The sequence below is a fragment of the Vipera berus genome, assembly GCF_964194415.1.
Source record: "Vipera berus genome assembly, chromosome: Z".
Taxonomy (NCBI): domain Eukaryota; kingdom Metazoa; phylum Chordata; class Lepidosauria; order Squamata; family Viperidae; genus Vipera; species Vipera berus.
Genome location: NC_138205.1, coordinates 41,034,481 through 41,055,501, shown reverse-complemented (window position 1 = coordinate 41,055,501; position 21,021 = coordinate 41,034,481). Strand labels below are relative to the sequence as shown.

General features: G+C 38.6%; 1 protein-coding gene across 1 annotated transcript in view; it reads left to right on the top strand.

Annotated features, from left to right (window-relative positions):
• The window catches only part of WNT3 (Wnt family member 3), a gene marked incomplete at its 3' end in the record, with an annotated part of 33,680 nt that extends 16,075 nt beyond the window's left edge, over nucleotides 1-17,605 (top strand). The window contains exons 2-4 of the mRNA XM_081346336.1: nucleotides 8,769-9,010; nucleotides 15,541-15,806; nucleotides 17,126-17,605. Coding sequence (XP_081202462.1) covers nucleotides 8,769-9,010; nucleotides 15,541-15,806; nucleotides 17,126-17,605 — 988 coding nt within the window. The remainder of the gene's footprint in view (nucleotides 1-8,768; nucleotides 9,011-15,540; nucleotides 15,807-17,125) is intronic.
• Between the last annotated feature and the right edge of the window lie 3,416 nt (nucleotides 17,606-21,021).

The following is a 21,021-nucleotide window of genomic DNA, read 5'->3' as shown; positions in this document are numbered from 1 at the left end:
CCTCTGTATTACAGAGAAATTTGTACCATCCTCATCTCACCATTATTACTGCATAATTATCCAGAGTGCACAGGGCAATTCCATACCACCCTGCTGTGCTTTAGATAGCAACTCTGCTAGAATGTAGAAAATTGCCAGGTTCTGTGCAGCAGTGCTTAAAATTTGTTGGATAATGAGCTGTGTCATGCTCTAGATTTAATCAGCATCTAATTCACCATACTAGAGTACTCCGTAATTGGATAGATAAAATCTTTCTCATATTAACCCCTACATCCAACTAATACTCCTAACCCTCCTTTTAGATTCTATTATTCTTCTTTTTATAACTTATACTTGTTGTTTTAATATTTTATATCTTCTAGCTTTTCATAATTTTTATGTATCATCTGTGCTTTTAATTGTGTGTAACTTACCTTCCTTGTGCTTGTCTATGACCATAATGAAGATCTGATTTGATCATCCAGGATCATACTTCCCCAGTAATTTTACATTAAAAATCTAAAATCCAATGAAGACAGTTTCATGAAACAAGGCTAGTACTGTTTGTTAGGGTTCTGTTTAGTCCATTAAGATCAGATTAGTCCATTAGCTAATTGGTTTTCAGTCAACAGGCATTTCTATAGGAAAATGTCAATCAAAATCAAATCTACACCCATTTTTATGTGTGCCATAGAGCTTCAATTGCACCATCTAGGGCCCTATCTTCACTTTTTTTGCCACAAACTGCAGATAATCCTACTAACCCCATACTCTACTGAAGGGAAGGAAGAAAGACCATCCCTAGCTATATTTTTGCTGTGATCCCACTCGCTGGCATTACTAGATTACCTTCAAGAGAATGCAACTTGTAACAGAAAAGTGGGTCCCTATCTCTGCTCTCTCTCTCCAATGTACATAAGGTAAAGGTAAAGGTTCCCCCGCACATGCGTGCTAGTCGTTTCCAACTCTAGGGGCTGGTGCTCATCTCCGTTTCAAAGCCGAAGAGCCAGCGCTTGTCCAAGGACTTCTCTGTGGTCATGTGGCCGGCATGACTAGATGCCAAAGGTGCATGGGACGCTGTTAAGTTCCCACTGTACTGGTCCCTATTTTTCTGCTTGCATTTTTACGTGCTTTCGAACTGCTAGGTTGGCAGAAGCTGGGACAAGTAACAGGTGCTCACTCTGTTATGCGGCACTCAGGATTTGATATTACTAGTATATATATCTCCCAAATGAGAAGTCAATTTCTTTTATACTAGTGAATGCCACAAAAAGGCATTTAAGGGCAATGTGTAGCATTTTAGGTTTTATTTTCAATATGGTTGGAGGAGTTGGGAAGCCAGACTCAGACTGACCTTACTCAGAAACAAGTTCTATTGGGTTGATGGAGCTTGTTTCCACAAATTGTCGTAGATGCTCCAGGGTACATTTGAGTGTACAGATGTGGGTGATTTTGTGTTGCTTACATGGTGGGCTGATTCCATTGTGGAGGTCTATAGTAGAAACCTCCCATTATAGGAACAAGAGGATTTAAGCATCTTCTAATGAGGTAGCCAAGGAAACGGCCCACTAGGGTTAAGGATGCCATCAACCCCTGAGGTTGCCATTTAGATAAGGAGTGTTCTCAGCTGGGAGAAAAGAGAGGATCACAAAGAAAAGAAGCTTTACAAAGTCCTTAAGACATCTGAGGCTGTTGGACACTCCTCTTGTTGACTGTATAATAAATATAATAAAGTTCAGACAATAGCATTTGTTGACACACCCCTGCATTCAACTGGAAATTGAGAAAAAATCAACTTTTCTATTTCTCCAGTGATGTTTAGGTTCCATGCAAACTCCTTTGTCTTATTTCTGGAGCAGCACAGCTGCATTATTTTAATTGTTATGGACTTCCTCTTGATCTCTTCACATATGGAATTTCTTCCAATTTTTAGCTATCTTTTTTATGCATATTAGTGATGGATATTTAATGAAATCCATGCAAACAAAAATATTATTCTGATTAAGCAAGTACAATCTGATTTCTTTTGCATTGTGACTAAATGAAAGTATACATACATACCCAGTAGCAAGCAAAGAATAAAATGATGGAAACAGAATTACCATTCACGCCACCTGAAATTAATTTTAGAGATTCTAGATCTAGAAGATAGTCCTCAAATATTATGTAATGTTGCAATGGTAAAATCAATTTATATTCTTTTGTGTGTGAATCTATTAGACACTGGAAAAGAGAGAGAAAAGCACCCTAGAAACCTTCAGTCACAATCTTAAGATTACAGATTTCAAATAACATCTGTATTATATATTTTATTTCATTTTTATCAAACATAGGGACTCGAATGTTGATATTTTATACATTTTACAAGTTTACAGTCTTCCAGTTTTAACTTGGTTTATTAGTGAAGATGGCTACATACTCTGTTTTGTTACGGTTGTTTCACTTATATAAGCCATTGTATATTTAGACAGACAGGTACTTGGTGTTAATACTTTAGGGCTAGTTGCCAATGACTGAAATTGTGGTTGCATAGGATTGTGCTATGAATAGCTCAACATAAACATCAATTGGAGGAATTAAGCTACAGGAGAGAAGGTACTCAGGAAATCAGCTGATGTGATACTTGCTCATTTGAGAGCAAAAGAGGAAAAAACTATTTATAAATGAAGTTGGGAAGTTACTGTAATTAATTTAATTAGTTTTTCATCTCCAAAAGGAATAATGTGGGGATTATCCACATTACAACCAGACACAGAACCAGTTTTTTCCCTTATGCCATCACTGCTGAACACCTAATTCCCATAGTACAGTCATAAATTTAAGTATATTTACTCATTTAATATGGCTGTATTACTATTATCCTTATCATTTCTACTACCTTCTCTTGTTGGTATCATTATTATGATTATTATTACTCTGAGAGCTTATGCATTCCTTGTGTGTTCTGTTCTATTCTATTCTGTTCTATTCTGTTCTGTTCTAGCTGGGTTACATCTGCATACAAATATACGATCTAACAGCTCATCACACAAAATTATGTTGTAGTTTCTTTGCTTTGGGATAAGTGTGATGTGTGGACCAGATCATTTTGGCTACACTGTAATTCATGTGTTCATCGTTTGTTAAAAAAACAACAACACTAAAATCCTTATAGTTCTGTTTCATTTCAATCAATTCCAGTCACACATTATACTAAGCCTTTTTGATCTGTACTATATGTGAACCTACTGTGGCTTGGTAAAACAAGTAATGTCTTAATCATGATCAGCCACTTCATACATATAATCAAGTCAATAAGGTTTGTTTGGCCTATTCCTAGTTTGTTTTTCAGACATCCATAATATTGCTAGTCATACTACTACAAAAATCCTATCAACTTTGGAATATCTGAGCCATCTGTTTTCTGTTTTTTGGTGGCATGGGTTTTTTTTTTGCCCAAATGTTTGTGAGGAATTGGAGAAAGACCTTTGTTGAAATGAAATGCCTGTGTGTTTACTGAAAATCAAGAATATGTTATAACCTTTCAGACTAGCACATTAAAAACTATAAGCTTTCATGACCTAATTACACCATGCATCTGATGGAGTGAGCTATAGTTCACAAAAAATGTGCTATAACTAATAAAACATTTAGTCTGAATTTATTTATGTCCCACCTTTATTGTTTTTATAAAAAATTCAACTGGCAAACATAGAAAATGTCCCTTCCTCCTCCTATTTTCTGCACAATTACAATCCTGAGAGGTGACTCTGGCTGAGAATGAGTGACTGGGCCAAAGCCACCCAGCTGGTTCTCACACCTAAGGCAGGATTAGAACTCAGTCTTCTGGCTTCTATCCTGTTACCTCAAGCACTACAACAAACTGGCTGTCTGAGTTTCTGATGTGTATCTGTCTGAGTTCTTGGTTTTTCTGTTTCTTTGTTGGAAATCTTGTGGATTACGTATGTGCTTTTTCTGTTAGTAGCTTCATCTATGTATTTACATCCAAAGGAAGCAAAGTGCAAAAGCAGTTCAGAACCAGCAATACAAGTGACCGGAGTGGATAATTTATCACGACTGCATCCCTCCTTTCCTTCAAGAAGCTGCAGGATGCAGTGTTTCCATTTTCCCCACCTTGTAGTAATCCTATGGAACATGCTGTGAGCTAGTGATTCAGGCAAGAAGTTGTGAAGCTAAGCCATTAATTCTACATTACTGATTCTGGTCAAAGGACAATAGACTTATGATGTTGTATTGGTTCTCAGCTGACAGTACTGGCATGTAAAACATGAAAATGAAATGGAACAATTCGTTTTATATTTATGTAGCAAATGGGGAATGACCTGCTGTAATTGGTTGTGAATGTAATGTTAGAAGACAGGAGGGAAAGGAGTCACAGATTCGGAGGTGGCCAGACAAGAAACATCTCAGCCTACAGAAGAAATGGGGGCAGAAAAAGCATCTCAGAAGGGACCCTTCCTAGTTCTCTGAAATTAAGGCAAGGAAAGGGAGAAAGGCTTTCAGACTTGCATGGTTCTGTTACTATAACCTTACAATAAAGATAAGTATTAATATTTATGATTTTGGTTGCTTGTCTGGACTGCCTGGAAGGGCTGACCCCGAATTAGTGCTTTGAATACTCTGGATAGCCAAAACGTTCTTTCCCAATAAAGAATCTTTTTGAGTAGAAGTGTAAAATCAGAATAATCAATATGTGTATAATAGGCACTACATAACACTCTTGGGGCTTTTGATCTGCTAATAATTGATTTTAATTTTTGACAGACTCTTTGAATAGAAAAAATAATAATAGAAATGTGCCACTTGCAGATTGGCTGAAAGGTAAAGTGTTATTTTCTAGCACTCTGTTTTCCAAGAATGCCTCTGGACTCTATTCTTAGGCAATGAATGATTAATGTTTCTCAATATAAATCAGGCTTATGATACTTTTAGTCTCCCATATGCAAACAAGACTACATAATACAAAATAAGTTAATTCTTTTAATTATTTCTTTTCCTATTTTTCTTAGATTCTATGTTTGAATTTAAGATAGTGGTTTTAAAGGCCCTTCTCACTGCCCCATCAATTTGTCATGCAGTTATTAACTAATCCTTTTGGCATTTGGGTGACAGCTCTAAAAGTCTGTATTGACTAGAGATGACACAAATTGCAATTCATCTTATATTGAAAAGAAAAAATAGAAAAGATTGAATCAGAAAATAAAGTTGATAAACTTAAATTGAACATAAGTCACAAAGGCTTTGCTAGGTCAAACCATACAGCACACATTGAGGTAATAAAATTCTTCTGAAGGTACTAAACCTCAGAAACTCAGATTCAGCACTTTTTCTTGGATAGCTCCCTCAGCAAAAAAAAACCTGACCAGCCCAAGTTATAAACATTTATCCTTTTAAACAACTAACTAACTAACTAAATGACTTTTTCAAATCTTTAAGCACAATATGAATTATAGTCTATAGAACCACCAAGTATAGGAGGTTTGATACTATGAACCCACCTGCCACGTAGTTAGGAAAGCAGCACTTTACTAGCCTTTACGTATTAATGCCACCAACATAAAATGGGGCCTTTACAGATTAATAAAAGTGTACAGTACAGGTAGTCCTCGACTTACAACAGTTCATTTAGTTACAAAAGTTACTGAAAAAAGTGACTTATCACCATTTTTCACACTTACATCCATTGCAGCCTTCCCATGTTCATGTGATCAAAATTCAGACACTTGCCAACTGATTCATATTTATAACAGTTGCAGTGTACCAGGGTCATATGATCACCTTTTGAGACCTTCTGACAAGCAAAGTGAATGGCGAAGCCAGATTCACTTAACAACCATGTTACTAACTTAACAACTGCAGTGATTCACTTAACAATTATGGCAAGAAAGGTCATAAAATTGTTTCACTTATCAATAGAAATGTTGGGCTCAATTGTGGTCATAAGTCGAGGACCACCTGTATGTGTGTGGGGGGTGGATACTTCCACATGGAGGGAAGAGAATTTGTAGCCAATATTCTGGCAGCAGAAAAGGAGGTGAAGGATATAAAAATCAGAAGCTGACCATAAATAGAGGCAGTTACATGAGATTCCTTTGCTCAATAGGGAAGAAAGGGTTAATTTTGTTAGATTATCTGATTTTTTATATAAAACCCATGCCATACTAACTTATTTGTGTGTTTTTAAAGAACTCATATTATATTAACTTATTTGCCTGCCCATGTACTAAAGGGCCCATGTGCATTCTGGGGGATTTGGGTGGGAGCAGAGAGACATCATCTGGCTTCACAAACATATTTTTTTAAAGTAAAAAGTAAAGGTAAAGGTTCCCCCGCACGTGTGTGCTAGTCGTTTCCAACTCTAGGGGCCGGTGCTCATCTCCGTTTCAAAGGCGAAGAGCCAGCGTTTGTCCGAGGACGTCTCCGTGGTCATGTGGCCGGCATGACTAGATGCCAAAGGTGCACGGAATGCTGTTACCTTCCCACCGTACTGGTCCCTATTTTTCTACTTGCATTTTTTACGTGCTTTCGAACTGCTAGGTTGGCAGAAGCTGGGACGAGTAACAGGCACTCACTCTGCTACGTGGCACTCGGGATTCGACCCGCCAAACTGCCGACCTTCTGATCGACAAGCTCAGCGTCCTAACCCACTGAGCCACCGCGTCCCTTTTTTTTAAAGTACCACTTCCTAAACTTTACCATCATATCCTATGAAATGAATGTGTAATTCTAATATTCTCTGCCTATATCTGTGCAAATAAGCAAATTTAAGCAAATAAATAAGTCCCAAGGATTAGTACAAGTCTCTCTTTAGCCATGGGAACTCACTCCCTCTCAGCCCAACCAACCTTGCAAAATCCTTGTTGTAAAACGAAGGGAGATTCTTAGATAAGCCATATTTTGCTCCTGGAGCAAATATAAATATAACAAATAAAATTATATGCATTAATGGGGCAAATCATAAATCAAAGAAGAGATAACAGTTATTCCATTTAAAAGCAACATCTTATAATTCTCCAGTAATGGTGCCTCCAGGTTTTAAGAAAAATATTTTGAATGATGGAATTTAAGCTAAAAGCACTTTGAACTTTATGCTATGTAATATAGTTTTGATCATTTATTTATATAATTGTTTATATAATTATTTTTTGGCATGAATCACTTACGCAGAATTAATGCTTGTCTGACTGTGAAGTTCAGCAGACAGAGCATTGGCATCAAATATAAATTTTATCCCAGCCAAATTGGGATATTTCCAGTGGTGGGATTCAGCTGGTTTGCACCGGTTTCGCAGAATTGATACCTATTTTTTTGTTGAGTTCGGCAAACCGGTTATGATAAATCTGAGTTCTTCTATGGCCACTTGTGGACACACACCACGTGGCACATTGTGCCGCTGCCGCCACTCATGGCATGACGCCGCATTGCTCTTCGCGCTGATTGTGCCACTGCTTCTCGCATCAGGACACTGCGTGGCTCACACCGATTGGACCAGTGCTGCTGCTCAATGCAGAAGGCCGCAAGGCTCTTTGGTGTCAGCAGTGGCACCGGCGCCATCGGCGTGATCTGCTGGGCACCCTGCTGCCACAAGTAGCAGCACCAGCACTATCGGAGCGACGAGCCTCACAGCTTCCTGCTACAACTGGGATCCTACTCCTACAGTGAACAGATGGTTAAGGATAAATGACACAGCCGATAATGCTTGGATAAAAGCAAAGAAAATTGCAAGTAAGCACGCCAATCAAGAAGCAATATGGAAATATCTTAAATAACAGTGTTATTGTTTTTGTCAGGTATTATTTAATATTTTTTCATTAATATTTTAAAACTCTTTCTTATAACATAGTCTAGTTTTGTGTACCTCCTTTATTGTTCTTATTTAAGTATTAAATGCATGAAATAATAAACTACCTTTCGGTATATCATTTTTTGATACTTAAAATGGTCATTAGGGCACAGAACCAGTTGTTAAATTATTTGAATCCCACCACTGGATATTTCCACAGTACCTCAAGATATTTTGATATCAATTCCCAACACATTTAGCCAATGTGGATTGTATACTACTATTCTAAATCAATGGTGTAAAATTAAATGGCAACTTTTCCCCAGAATCTGTTTCAAACATTTTAACAGAAACATGGTTTGGGATTTAACATAAGGTAATTCTCTGGCCATCTTGATTTCCTGCCTGGATTTATTCAAACGAGAAAGATATTGAACATTAAGAATACAAAACAAATCATACTACAGTATATGCAGTTAGAATTTTTTGTCTAACTTTGAAAATGACTATGAATATTCTGAATAGTTTTCTGACTCTTCTGGGGTAGCTATCATTGCATCTTTAATTTGACAGGAGCTACCTTCTACCTATATGAAAACCTAATATTGCCTACTTCCTTGTTGCAGAAAAATATTACTCATTTGGAAAAAAAAGTTAAAAGGCAACTGAGATATTTTAAGCAAGTTATCCTGGTTCAGTATGTAAATTACCAATTATATGCTAGAATGTTTCTATATTACACAAAATTAAGTCTAACAAATGTTCGGTAGAAATAGTTGAAGAAGGAAGCATTTGACTAACATAGTTATGTTACAGATAAACCAATGATTTCTGAGTGTAACCCTCTCAACTAAATATCATCTAGAAGGTATGTCTTTCAAGGGCAGAGCCTATTAATTAATTATTATGTGAGATCTACTTTGGACAAACATAAGTTAGTGGAAATTGACATATTGGAGGCCCAGTACACTTTCAGCTATAGACTATATTTATTCTCTCCATGCAGGTCCCTTGCATTAGGCCAGCAATATACATCCCTGGGCTCTCAGCCAATTCTCTGTGGTTCAATTCCTGGCTTAGTGCCTAAGCAACTTCGTTTCTGCCGAAACTACATTGAGATCATGCCCAGTGTGGCTGAAGGTGTGAAGCTGGGAATTCAAGAGTGCCAACATCAGTTCCGGGGGAGACGTTGGAATTGCACCACCATTGATGACAGCTTGGCTATTTTTGGGCCTGTTCTAGATAAAGGTATAATATATAGTATGCTGGGGGGTGGGGGACATTAGGCAACATGTTTTACATGCTGGAAGAATAGTTTCTGTGTTCTCCAAGTATTAGGAACGTTGTAGGGTCAGGACTGGGGAAGGCTCTGATATTGGAAAATCAATTCCATCAGAGCAAAAAGGTTAGATGAACATAAGAAAACCAAAGTAGCTATACTCACATATTGTGCTTAGCCATAGCTGACTTCCTATTCTTGGTTGAATAACTCATTGTGATTTAATTAATTCTGCATGCTAAATCATAAATACTGGCTTGTAAACCACAAATGATTTAATACATAATATATTAAAACCAGGGCTTTTTTTCTCATAGAATGCTCAGAACGGCGTTCCAGCACCTTTTTTTTGCAAAAAAAAAGGCTGCCTCTATTGGCTTTGGAAAGCCTATTGCAGTCTTGGCTCTTTTTTATGACTCATGGACTTCAACTCCCAGAAATCCTGAGCCAGCCACGCTGAGGGGAAAGAGAGAGGTTTCCAAGCTGAGCCATGCTGGCTCAGGAATTCTGGGAGTTGAAGTCCTTGAGTCATAAAAGAGCCAAGGTTGCCCACCCTGCACTAGACAACATTAAAATTATGTACAATTTTAGGAACTAAACTTTTAGAATCTAAAACAGCTAATTCAAAAAAGCCAACAGAAAAGAATCTCACATTTTTCATCTGCTTCTGTCTTTTGGAAGGTAAAATTAGATAACAAAATAATTTATTTCCTATGTTAACATCTCTTCAATGAAATCAATAAATCAATAAGGAAAGAAATGAGAAACATTTTTCTCAATGTAATATGTCTAATTTAGCTGATGCTAGAAAAAATAGTATCTTTTGTAAATACTCGAAAACTATTTTGAATCTATAAACATCTATTACAACTAAACTACTTTAAATTAAACAATTCTTAAGAATGAAATATTCTTAATTTGGACTTTACTTTTACTGTTTGGACTGTTGTGTGTTTTGAAAAATAGATTATTTAGAATCTAGTTATGTTGCACTTCAGTCTTTAAATAATTAGCTTAACATCAATAACATCATTTATTAAAAAGGCTAAAATAATTTCTGGTGGTATTATCTGTACATTAAAATTTTGTTTATTCACAATCTTTCACTTTTCACATTCTGGGCAAGCAGTAGTCATGTATCCTAGCAAAAAATGTTACATATGTGCATAAGCATGGTCAGTAGCATATGCCTTTTTAAAAATATCAAACATGCAAAGAAACAAAAATAAGTCCAAAATATCTGTATTACATCCAGAAATGCCAACTTTGCAACCAATATTTCTCATCCATAACTATGGCACCCTAAGGATACCTGCTAGATTTTCCTCTTGCCTTTCCAACTTAACTCCTTGGTCTGTCACTGAGCAAGAATTGACTTTGTAGGGAAGCATATTATCATTTGATGTATATTTAACATATGTTCTACCTTTATTTACCGATTATATAATATTTGTATGCAATCCATATGCAAGGTTTGGGCCAACTTACAATAGAAAAAATATATTTTTAAAATCAGAAGATTAAAACATAAAAGCAGGGCTTTTTTTCTCATAGAACACTCAAAATGGCGTTCCAGCACCTTTTTTTGCACACACACAAAAAAGCTTTTGCACAAGCTATGCTACTCCCTCTATTGGCTTTTGAAAGCCTATTGGCTTTCGAAAAACAATAGGAATTGCTGCTGAGCATGCCAAAAGACCTGGCCGGCAAACGTTGCACCGGCAAGTTGTCTCCAGCGAAGGCGAGTTGGCAGGAACTTTGCATCCCTCCCTGCTGCCCAACTACACCATCTCAACTAGGTAAGTAAGAGAGGACAAGGAGTGGGAGGTAGATTCTGTGGAGTCCATGTGCACTCCTTCCTTGTGCTCACCCGTGACAGCCAGGCTGGTGGCCTACCTGGTGCTGGACCTGCACCACCATCGCCTCGCCCTGCACGCCTAAGTGGCCGCCCTGCATTGTCTAGCCCGCACCGCCTCCGCCACACACCCCACGCAGCCCCGCCATATAGAGCGGGCCCTGCTGCTCCCACAGCACCAGCCGCACTGGCTCTGGCCCCAGGGGAAAGCCCGCCACCAACACCCCTTGCACCCGTGACTGCAGCAGCACCACCCCTCGCCCCCCTGCCTCCTGCGCCCGCCAAGATGAGAGTTCCGGCACCTTTTTTTTTTTTTTTTAGAAAAAAAGCCCTGATTAAAACCAAACCATTGTTATGGCATAGTGTAATTTATGAACTCAGACTCTTTTTAAAACAGTTGCATATAGGTCATATTAAAGTCTTAATATGAATTCTATAATCTGAATTCTAATACTTCACATGAATTCATTTCCATACTGTAGCAAAGTGTGGTCCTGAACAAATTAAAGGAAACATATATGTCAGAGAAGCAATTTTAAGAGGATGGTAAGATATCCCCAAATATATTTTCATAGGAAGAGAGAGATTATTCAGTTATTTTGTAAACCAGAGTCAAGGTATCTCAAAGTAAGCACTAATCATAACTTCAAGGTTTCTTTTATTTTATTTTTTTTTATTTTTTATCCCATTTACATCCCACCCTTCTCCGAAGACTCAGGGCGGCTTACAATCTAAGAAGCACAAATCAATGTGCTTAGCAAATTTGTTTGTTTCTTTTATCCAATGTTTATCTACATTTCCCAAGTGGGAAATAAGTGAGATATCTTAAAATAAAATTGTCCTACTTGTAAGAACTGACCATTTTGTGAGAACATAATTTCACTTCAGTTGTTGTATACCAGCAGTCCAGAGAAAATGAACAGAACTTCAAGGCCCAAAGAATGAGGCACTATTATTTTTGCTGAAATTTCTGCATTTACTGAATATGTTTTCTTCAGAAAACAGAGTTACTGAAAAGATGTTTAAAAAATTATGGGATTTTCACACAGAAACCGATCACCATCTAGAACACAACACACTATATATAAAGCAATGGAAAAGATGACAGTAATTTTTATAGATATGGCAACACCTGGCGGTAGAAGAACACAGGACAAAGAATAGGAAAAATGTAAAATGTAGAGCTCTAGTGCTAGCAAGAGGTAAGTATTTGGGGGGAGAAGTTTGCAAAGATGTCCCCATGTGCATTGCATAAAACAACAAATTCACTTAATTAAGCAAATGTTATAATTAAGCAAAAGTTTATGAGAACTAAATATCAATTATGAATTAAAAAAAACACTTTGAATGAGCACATATTACACTTTATGATGTTACTTGGATAACTACCAGGTTCCTGGCTGGAACTCAAATTCCAAATAGATAGTTATTTTTGTTTGTTCTTTGGGCTGTTATTTCTTAATTAATAAACACAAATAATAATATCATTTGATTATTATTATTTCTTGCTGTATGTCCCAATCAGGTGAAATAGAAGTGCTGCAGAAATGCCATGTTTTTGCATGGTAAATCTCATTTTATATTTTATTACCTGCAAAGAGAAGGAAAAATGTGTATGTTATCTTTCATACTAAAAAAAGAAATAATCCTATACAAAAGTACTTATGTGGTGCTATTTTGAATAAAATCTATCTCAACTTTCAATGACTAAATGAACATATCCATATTAGTTTTTTGGCAACATTATGTAAGCAGTTAGTACTTATTTTTTTTCAGAAGCAATATTAAATTTACTTGTTTTTACACAGATACACATAAACACATATACATACACAAACACCACAGACACAGAAACACGGACACACATTTCCAAGTCAGTGTTTTGACTTCTGGAGATTGCATAGGGAAACTTTCTTGGTAAGGTTTTCCAGAAATGGCTTGCCATTTCCTTCTTTCTAGATGAAGTGAGTGACTGGTCCAACATCACCAGCTGGCTTTGTGCCTAAGATGGGACTAAAACCCACGGTCTCCCAGTTTTTAGGCCAATGCCTTAACCACTACACCAAATTGGCTGTCAGGACTATTATTTCAAACACTTAAAAACAGGACTTCTACAGGATAACCACATCCAGGAACTATTAGATATAACATCATTATGTGAATGTTACTATTACAGGACCTGAGGTAGTAAATTAACTACATTTAATAGACATAGGTTATTTGTTTTATTTTGACTGAATGAATAAGGAGCTCCAATTTAGTTACACCCTTTTGATTAAGACACATATCCATCTTATGTGGAAATCTAGCAGTGCAGCAAGAATTGTTCTGTGCTTTAAATCCGGAAAAAAAGGCTCAGCAACGCGGCCTCCTTAGTATACCAATAGCTGATTGCCATCTAAGAGCTACCTGTGTAGGGTGACTTGCTTTTCACTAAATTTATGTCTTGTCAGAATCACTTTAGTGTGGAGGTGCAGATTGATGCACATATGTTTTTCTGTGCAATAAAGTTCTGTTGATATAAATAGCACAAATCCTTGTATATACATGTGACTTTTGTTTGTTTTGTATAGGGCAATCAGCAAATATGTGAACCCTACACAAGATTCTCTCCCCAGGAAATGCTCAGCCTAAGAAAGTAAAGACAGGTGAAAGGGTTGAGGTGTGAGTGGGGTGTGTGGGGAAAAAAATAACACTTGGGTCACATGGTATGGAGTGAGGTTAAAATGTGTAACCTATTTTTACAGAAAATTATTTTAGAATTCCATAGCAAATTGAAGAAAGGATCCTGCCCACATTTCTGTGGAACAAATAAGTACAACAAAACCTGTATCTCAAGGGCCTCTGTGTTTTGAGAAAAGAAGACTGCTTGGCTTTGCAGGCTGCAAATGGCCTACAGCATTGTGATAACCCAGCAGTGTTTTTCAGCTGTGACACAGATGACAAATTTGCATTTAAAGAGGAGCTGGGATCTAAATGGCAGAGATTTCAAGGCAGCACAGTCGGTGGGGAGGGAGAGAAAATGAGCTTATGGGCAAGAGAAAAGAGCTAAGCTGCAATCCCCACTGTGCACCAGAGCAAGGGATATCATTCCTGGCCTCGAACTGCTTCACAACCCCGCACCATTCACACGCCCTTTGGCCACTAAGAGCTCAGGAGGGGAGAAACAGCATTAGAGGACTCAATAGAGATTTCCGAGCCTGACTGGTGGGCTCTCAGGGGGATGGCAGGGCAGGGTGAGCACAGGCCCCGTTGCCAAGGGGTGGCCGCAGAGAATGCCAGCATGGGCACCATCGCGCCTGGCGGAAACATTCCACATTATGTGGGTAATACAGTGTGACACTCCACAAACAATGGCAAATCAAGTGTCCCAGCAGGTAAGAGGGCCTGGATAGGAGGCCATGACAGTGAAGCTCTGTCAAGAGTCCCTAATCCACCCAAGCTCTGCTCCCCCCTTGCCCCCTTGATGCTTCTGAGAACTTCACTTGTATCACTAGGAAACCTTTCCCAGTTATCCCCAACCCCCTCTTCCCATCTGCAAGAAAATTCCAGGGTATAATTGAGAGGGAGGCAGTGGAATGGGGGCTGATCCTTCCGTATACACAGGCTCCAGGACAGTTTTGCACTACCCCCGGATTCCCACTTTTAAAATAGCAATCCAGATCCAGTTACTATGGTTCATTTCCCAAACCTTCAATGCTAGAGCTCTGTCTAATGAAATCAAAGTCGTTTTCTCCCATTTCTTTCCTTTTCAGAGTGGAAGAACCATTTACCTCACCGGAGCCTACCCTTGGTATTACTGCGTTAGTTATTGTGCTGTTCAAACTTTCGCTGAGGACAATTACTTTATTTAAATGATAAATTTCACTTTTTCACATATTTTATTTTAAAAACTAACCTCAAAGGGCCAGAAGACTCTTCAAAAGCAAGTTAGAATGGCCAGAATGATAGTCTTCTCCTTTTTCTTCTCCTCTTTTAAAAGGGGTGTTTTTCCTCATTTATGGCTTAGGCTCTGGCTTAATGCAATGTGTCAAGTCAACTCAGCTAGTATTTTATTAAAAATTAATGAAAGTACAAAACCAGTCAAAAAAATAGAAAGAAAACAAGGGGAGGAGCACACTTTTAATGCTGGGGTGTAAATGATTGGCTCAAGTTATTTGCAAAAGACTGTTTATTGTAGCCAACTAAGAGTCTGTTTTGCACAGAACATGTTCACTGGGTCATCTTAACACTATGCCACCCACAATTGTAGAGGTCAGATATTTCCTGTATCATTTTGGACAAATCAGCTAAGTAACTTCCTCCCGTTTTGCTGCATTGTCCCACATATTAACCTTGGTGCTCTGTTTTAATAACGTCTCTGCTACTTTAAGAGCTTCAGTTGGCCAAGGAAAATACGGTAATTTATTTTCATGTCTGAAATAAGCAAGACTGTTGCTAAATTCTGTTCTGTAGCAATGGCTATAAGGATCGCTTCAGTGTGATGCTGGAATTAACCTAGGATTTCTGGTGCTACAGTATATAGTTAAAAATTGAATTACTTTTTAATTGTTCATATTCCCATATATTTATTTTACCATGGAGTGATTTTGACTGTTGATAAGTAATTAAGTAAATAAATTGGGTCTTTCTACCCTTTTACAGCCACACGAGAATCAGCTTTTGTGCATGCCATTGCCTCTGCTGGTGTGGCATTTGCTGTCACACGGTCATGTGCTGAAGGTACTTCCACCATTTGTGGCTGTGACTCACACCATAAGGGACCACCTGGTGAAGGATGGAAATGGGGAGGCTGCAGTGAAGATGCTGACTTCGGGGTACTTGTCTCACGAGAGTTTGCAGATGCCCGAGAAAACCGTCCAGATGCTCGCTCTGCCATGAATAGGCACAATAATGAAGCTGGACGAACAGTGAGTGGCTCCCCTCTTTATATTCTTCTGAAAAAGAATGAGCAACGGAGCCCTGTTGCTCTGCATTCCTGGGGATTCACTGCTGGAAAAATTGCCAATGCAAGAGCCCAAATCTCAGCAGCCCTCTGATCCAGACTAAACCAGTGTTGATGGCTTCATTCAGTGGACAGATAGAAACTTCTTTTCTCTTTTTTCCTTATCAGCTGCAGCCATTCAAGGCCTGCCATTCAATCATCTTCCCCTTGTCACCATGGCTCATGACCCATCAAGAAACAGAAGAAAAACATAAAAACCTCTGCCCTGAGGGCAACTGTATGTCCATAGTGCTTTCTAAGAAGTAGCATTATCTGGAGATTAGGGGGAAAAAGGTAGATAGTGTATTTGATGGCTCAGGCAAGGGACCAGCCAATTAGAGAGATCAATTACATTTTGGCTTGTCCAAATTCCTAAGGTATTTGCTTAAACCAGTGATGACACTCAGAGCCCTCTCTGTGGGCATGCGTGCCATTGCCCCAGCCCTGCCTCCCCCCACCAGCAGGCCCCCTGAAGGAGACTCGCCCCCGAGCGCGGCCCACACGAAGCAGCATAGCCAATGACATGGCAGCCAGGTAGCGGGGACAAGACTCCACCCTCACGCCCCGTCATGCACAGTTGATGCTGTGGGGTGCAGGCAGAGGGCGTATCCACCATGGCACTGCTGGGCCACCTGGATGATCTGCGACAGGCCGTGGAGGTGGTGAGTGGCCCTGTGGGTGGGTGGGATGGGGATGGAGTGGGGGCGGGCTGAGGGCAGAGTGAGGTGGAGCAGGGGCAGAGTGGGGGCAGGGGTGGTTTTTGGGCACTCGGTCTCTAAAAGGTTCACCATAACTGGCTTGAACTATCATGATAAGAGAATGATTGCATGCATTTCCAGGCAGGTTGTAGTGACTACAACTTCCATCACCCCTTGTCAACAAAGCCATGCTGTCTGAGGACGATATAAATTGAGTTTTAACACATCTTGACAGCATGAAGTTGAGGAAGGATCCATTTTGATTATGTTTCTAAATTCATGCTATCCCAATTCATTATAAATTCTTAAAATAACATAATTCTGTTTAAGAAGAAATAATTTGGAAGAGTCCAATACCCTAACAGTTTGATTAACAGTCATTGGTCAAACTAAAGTTACTCCTCTAGAAGAGAGAACAGACGAGTTTGTATTTTATCAGTGGGTCAAAAGATTGTAAGGACAAAATTGTCCTAATGAAAATTGTATAGAAGATAGCCTAAAAGCTTTCCCAGTTTTACGTCATTTGATTTTTTGTTTTCTTTTGCAGATTATCTTGGACCACATGCATTTAAAATGCAAATGCCATGGCTTGTCTGGCAGCTGTGAAGTTAAAACATGCTGGTGGGCCCAGCCAGACTTTCGGGCCATTGGTGACTACTTGAAGGACAAATATGACAGTGCTTCCGAGATGGTGGTAGAAAAGCATCGGGAATCCCGTGGTTGGGTGGAGACACTGCGTGCCAAGTATGCCCTCTTTAAACCACCAACAGAACGTGACTTGGTCTATTATGAAAACTCACCCAATTTCTGTGAACCCAATCCCGAGACTGGGTCATTTGGTACAAGGGACAGGATGTGCAATGTGACTTCACATGGGATTGATGGGTGTGATTTGCTCTGCTGTGGCCGTGGTCATAACACTAGGACAGAGAAAAGGAAAGAGAAATGCCATTGCATTTTCCATTGGTGCTGTTATGTCAGCTGCCAGGAATGCATTCGTGTTTATGATGTTCATACCTGCAAATAAGAAAAGGTATGTATGGGGTAAAGGACTACCTAGAACAAAATTTTGTTGTTGTTGCAATAGTGGTTAAAGAGTATGAGAGGGAAAGTCTCCAGTTTGAAGCTCACCTCCATCCTAAGCAATCTTAAATAGCATGCAGTGTGGATATCCCTCATATATGAAACATTTGTGAAGACTCCTGTGCTGTCATTACATGAAATGCTCAGGAAACACAAAATGCTCTGCAAGAGCACTCATTATTAAATAAAATCTTGCATGAATTTTAATGTAGAACTTTTCCTAGGTTAAAGCTATAGATTTCCCCCCCAATTTTTTGGAATTAGCTACTATTTCTCATACACAAGTATGCAAAGTGGTGCCCCAAATGTGATCTTCCTAGGATAGTTGTTCAGCAAAAGACAAAGGCCACTGGAATTTGAAAAGAGTGCATATTTTCTAAAATTGAACATGAATATGTCACTATCCCAATAACTAGGTTTCATATAATTCTTAAGATTGGAGAATAGCACCCAAAAGAGCAGCAAACAAGATATGAGAGGCTAAATCATATGGGAAGAACAAATAAGGTTGTGTGTGAAATACAGAAGGAAATAATTATGTGAGGACTGAAAAAAAATAAATTTAGGAAAACACATTAATTTGACAATAATACAGATACAACAGCTTACTACCTTTCAGATGTGTTTGCCCATAAGCCCCATAATTCCAATCTGGTTCTTGTGTTGTCTGGAACTTTATATCTGGAACTCACCCATGTTGGGTAAAACTGAACTGTGAGCAAAAGGACAACACAGAAAGCATGGCAGAGTTATCAAAATTGGGGTCCTATCACCATTCAATTTCCAACTTTTGGAGACCTAAATGGCAAATTGATTAAACCACTTCTTTCATAACTTCAGTTAGAAAAGTGGAAACATGTGTGAAGTCATAACTCAAGCTCAAATAAGAAGTTCTCTGAAGAACTCAAATGGCTGCTCAATATTTTATGCTACTTAGTTTGTCATAAGCATTTGAACATATAATTTTTTTATTTTGAATAATGGACCAAAATAGCACAGATTATTAGACAACATCTGAATGAACAAATATGCTTGCAAATGCAATATTTTGCTTCCATTCAAAGTATGAAATACTCTTAACAGATCACAATAGGTCACAATTAGATTGAATGCAAAGTTGTTTAAAAAAATCAAATATGAGTGTCAATGAGATAGTCCAACTATGGAGGTTGAATTTTTTTTCATGTGGATTCCTTGTCTGAGATCTCTAAACAATACTGTAAAAATAAGGGACAAATTTGAATAAGAAAAAAGTATAGGATCAATAGACTAACTTGTTCCTCTCAAAGTGAATCACATTTCTATCTCACCTTGTGAAGGTTAACATTTGCTGATTAATTTTCTGTGGAAAGAGCTTTATGGTATAGCTGGAGGATAAAGAAAACACTCTGGACAATGGAGAAGAGAAAAAGATAGCACACCCAGCTTCCTTCTCAACTAAGGCAGGCAATGATGAAATAAGCACCTTGAAAACAATCCAACCAGACTTCTTCAGATAGCCTACTTAGCAACACCTGCATTTCTTCTTGAACAGGTTGACTTATGGAGGCTGCAATGACCTCTGAGGTTCCTGAGGTAGTGTCCCCAATATTTAAAGATTGTTTGTTTTGCACATATGAGAATATATTTGTTTAAAAATCCCTAAGAAAGGAGCAAAAATGTTGTCACTGTGACAGATGCTCATTGTAACTATTCATGGTGGTAAATGATGTTAAAAATTCACAGGAATAAGAGCTAGACTCAAAAAAATGTGAAAGGAAGAATCTCAAACGATAGCAGGCAATTCTTCCTAAACTCTTCATCAAGTGCAGTCATTTTATGAATAATTTAATGTGAATCTTCCCTCCATTTCCAAATACATAGCGCTATAATCAAGTTTTTTTAAAAAAATCTGCAACATAGCTTGGATTTTGGAGTTGAAATATTAGACAGCATTTTTTTTCCAACTGACCAAGCTTTTGCTTAGTACAACTTTTAGTCCTTTGATCAACAGTGATCAATCATATGTAAACACACATTATGTTTAATATGCACAAACTCACATGCATATCCATACACCTTTAAACATTAGAGTCCCAGAATACATAGACTAGAAGGGAAAGTGAGACTCTGAAATACCAGCGGCCAGCTCCTTCCTCAGAATCCAAATTTCTATCTAAACCTGCTTGGGAATGCTGAGTTAAACTGAATTAATAGAAGAAAGAGTTATGACTGGCAACCAATCCATGGGGCATGTTCTTTTTGTTCTGTTTTAACAAACAAAGCTAATTATTGTTCTTGCTTCTCCCTCCAATGATTCAAGTGAGCAATTCTCTCCTCATTCAAGCACCAAGTATTTGTCTCCAAATGTCATGGTTCCTGGAGAACATTGAACATACTCAGACAATGTTGATACTGCTTCCCTCTTTACCTTTATTTATAAACCTACATGTTTCTGGATATCTAGAGGACACTACCAATTATCTTGTTTTGGGGTGTTCTAATTCCTTTACATAGACAATGAGACTTCCTAAGTTAGCTATCTACCCCTCCTATCAATACTCCTTCTTTCCCACTGAATGGATTTAAGTGCTGTCTGTTAACTTCAGGACACATTAAAATTATTAAAATTTCAGGGACAGCATTATTTTAAGTTTTCTATTATTTTGATCTTTCTCAAACATAGTTTTGCTTCTGGCTCCTTCCAAAATACTGCAGTGGTACCACTAAGTCAACCCATCTAAAGTTGAACCAATGATTTGAACTTGACTGAAAAAATTGAGGATTGTTGCTAATAAGGGTAGATTTTATACTTATAACGTGCTCCAAAGTATTTGAGATATATAATTAGTATCTGCTTCATCTTGCAGTTTCTTTTCTTCTGGTCCAAACTACTATAGATCCTGGCTTCATTGGAATTTTTCATTTACACCCCTTGTGCATAATGCTGTTTTCTTAAAGCCTTCTCAAAGTGTCCCACTTTGTATCCCAGAGATGTGAGAATTTAATTCCAAATGAAACATTTGGAATAGATTAGAACTGTTTGTTTTTTTGAAACACCACACATTGTGGATAAAAGATGGTCTAACTCAGACATGTCAAACACAAGGCCCAGGGGCCAGATCCGGCCCGCGAAGTGGTTTCATGTGGCCCCCGAAGCCAACCTGGAAACAGTGAGGGAACGGTCCCTGATGCCTTGGCCCTGGCCCAGAGACCCTCCTTCTGCCAGAGACCCCCAGATCTGTCCCACTCCTGCCCAGGCCCCCATAGGCACCCTTGATGCCAATGATGTAGAGCTGGCCATGCCCACCCAATAGGCCATATGCACTCCAGCTGCGTCCACCCAGTAGGACGCGCCCACCCTGGCCACAACCACCCGGC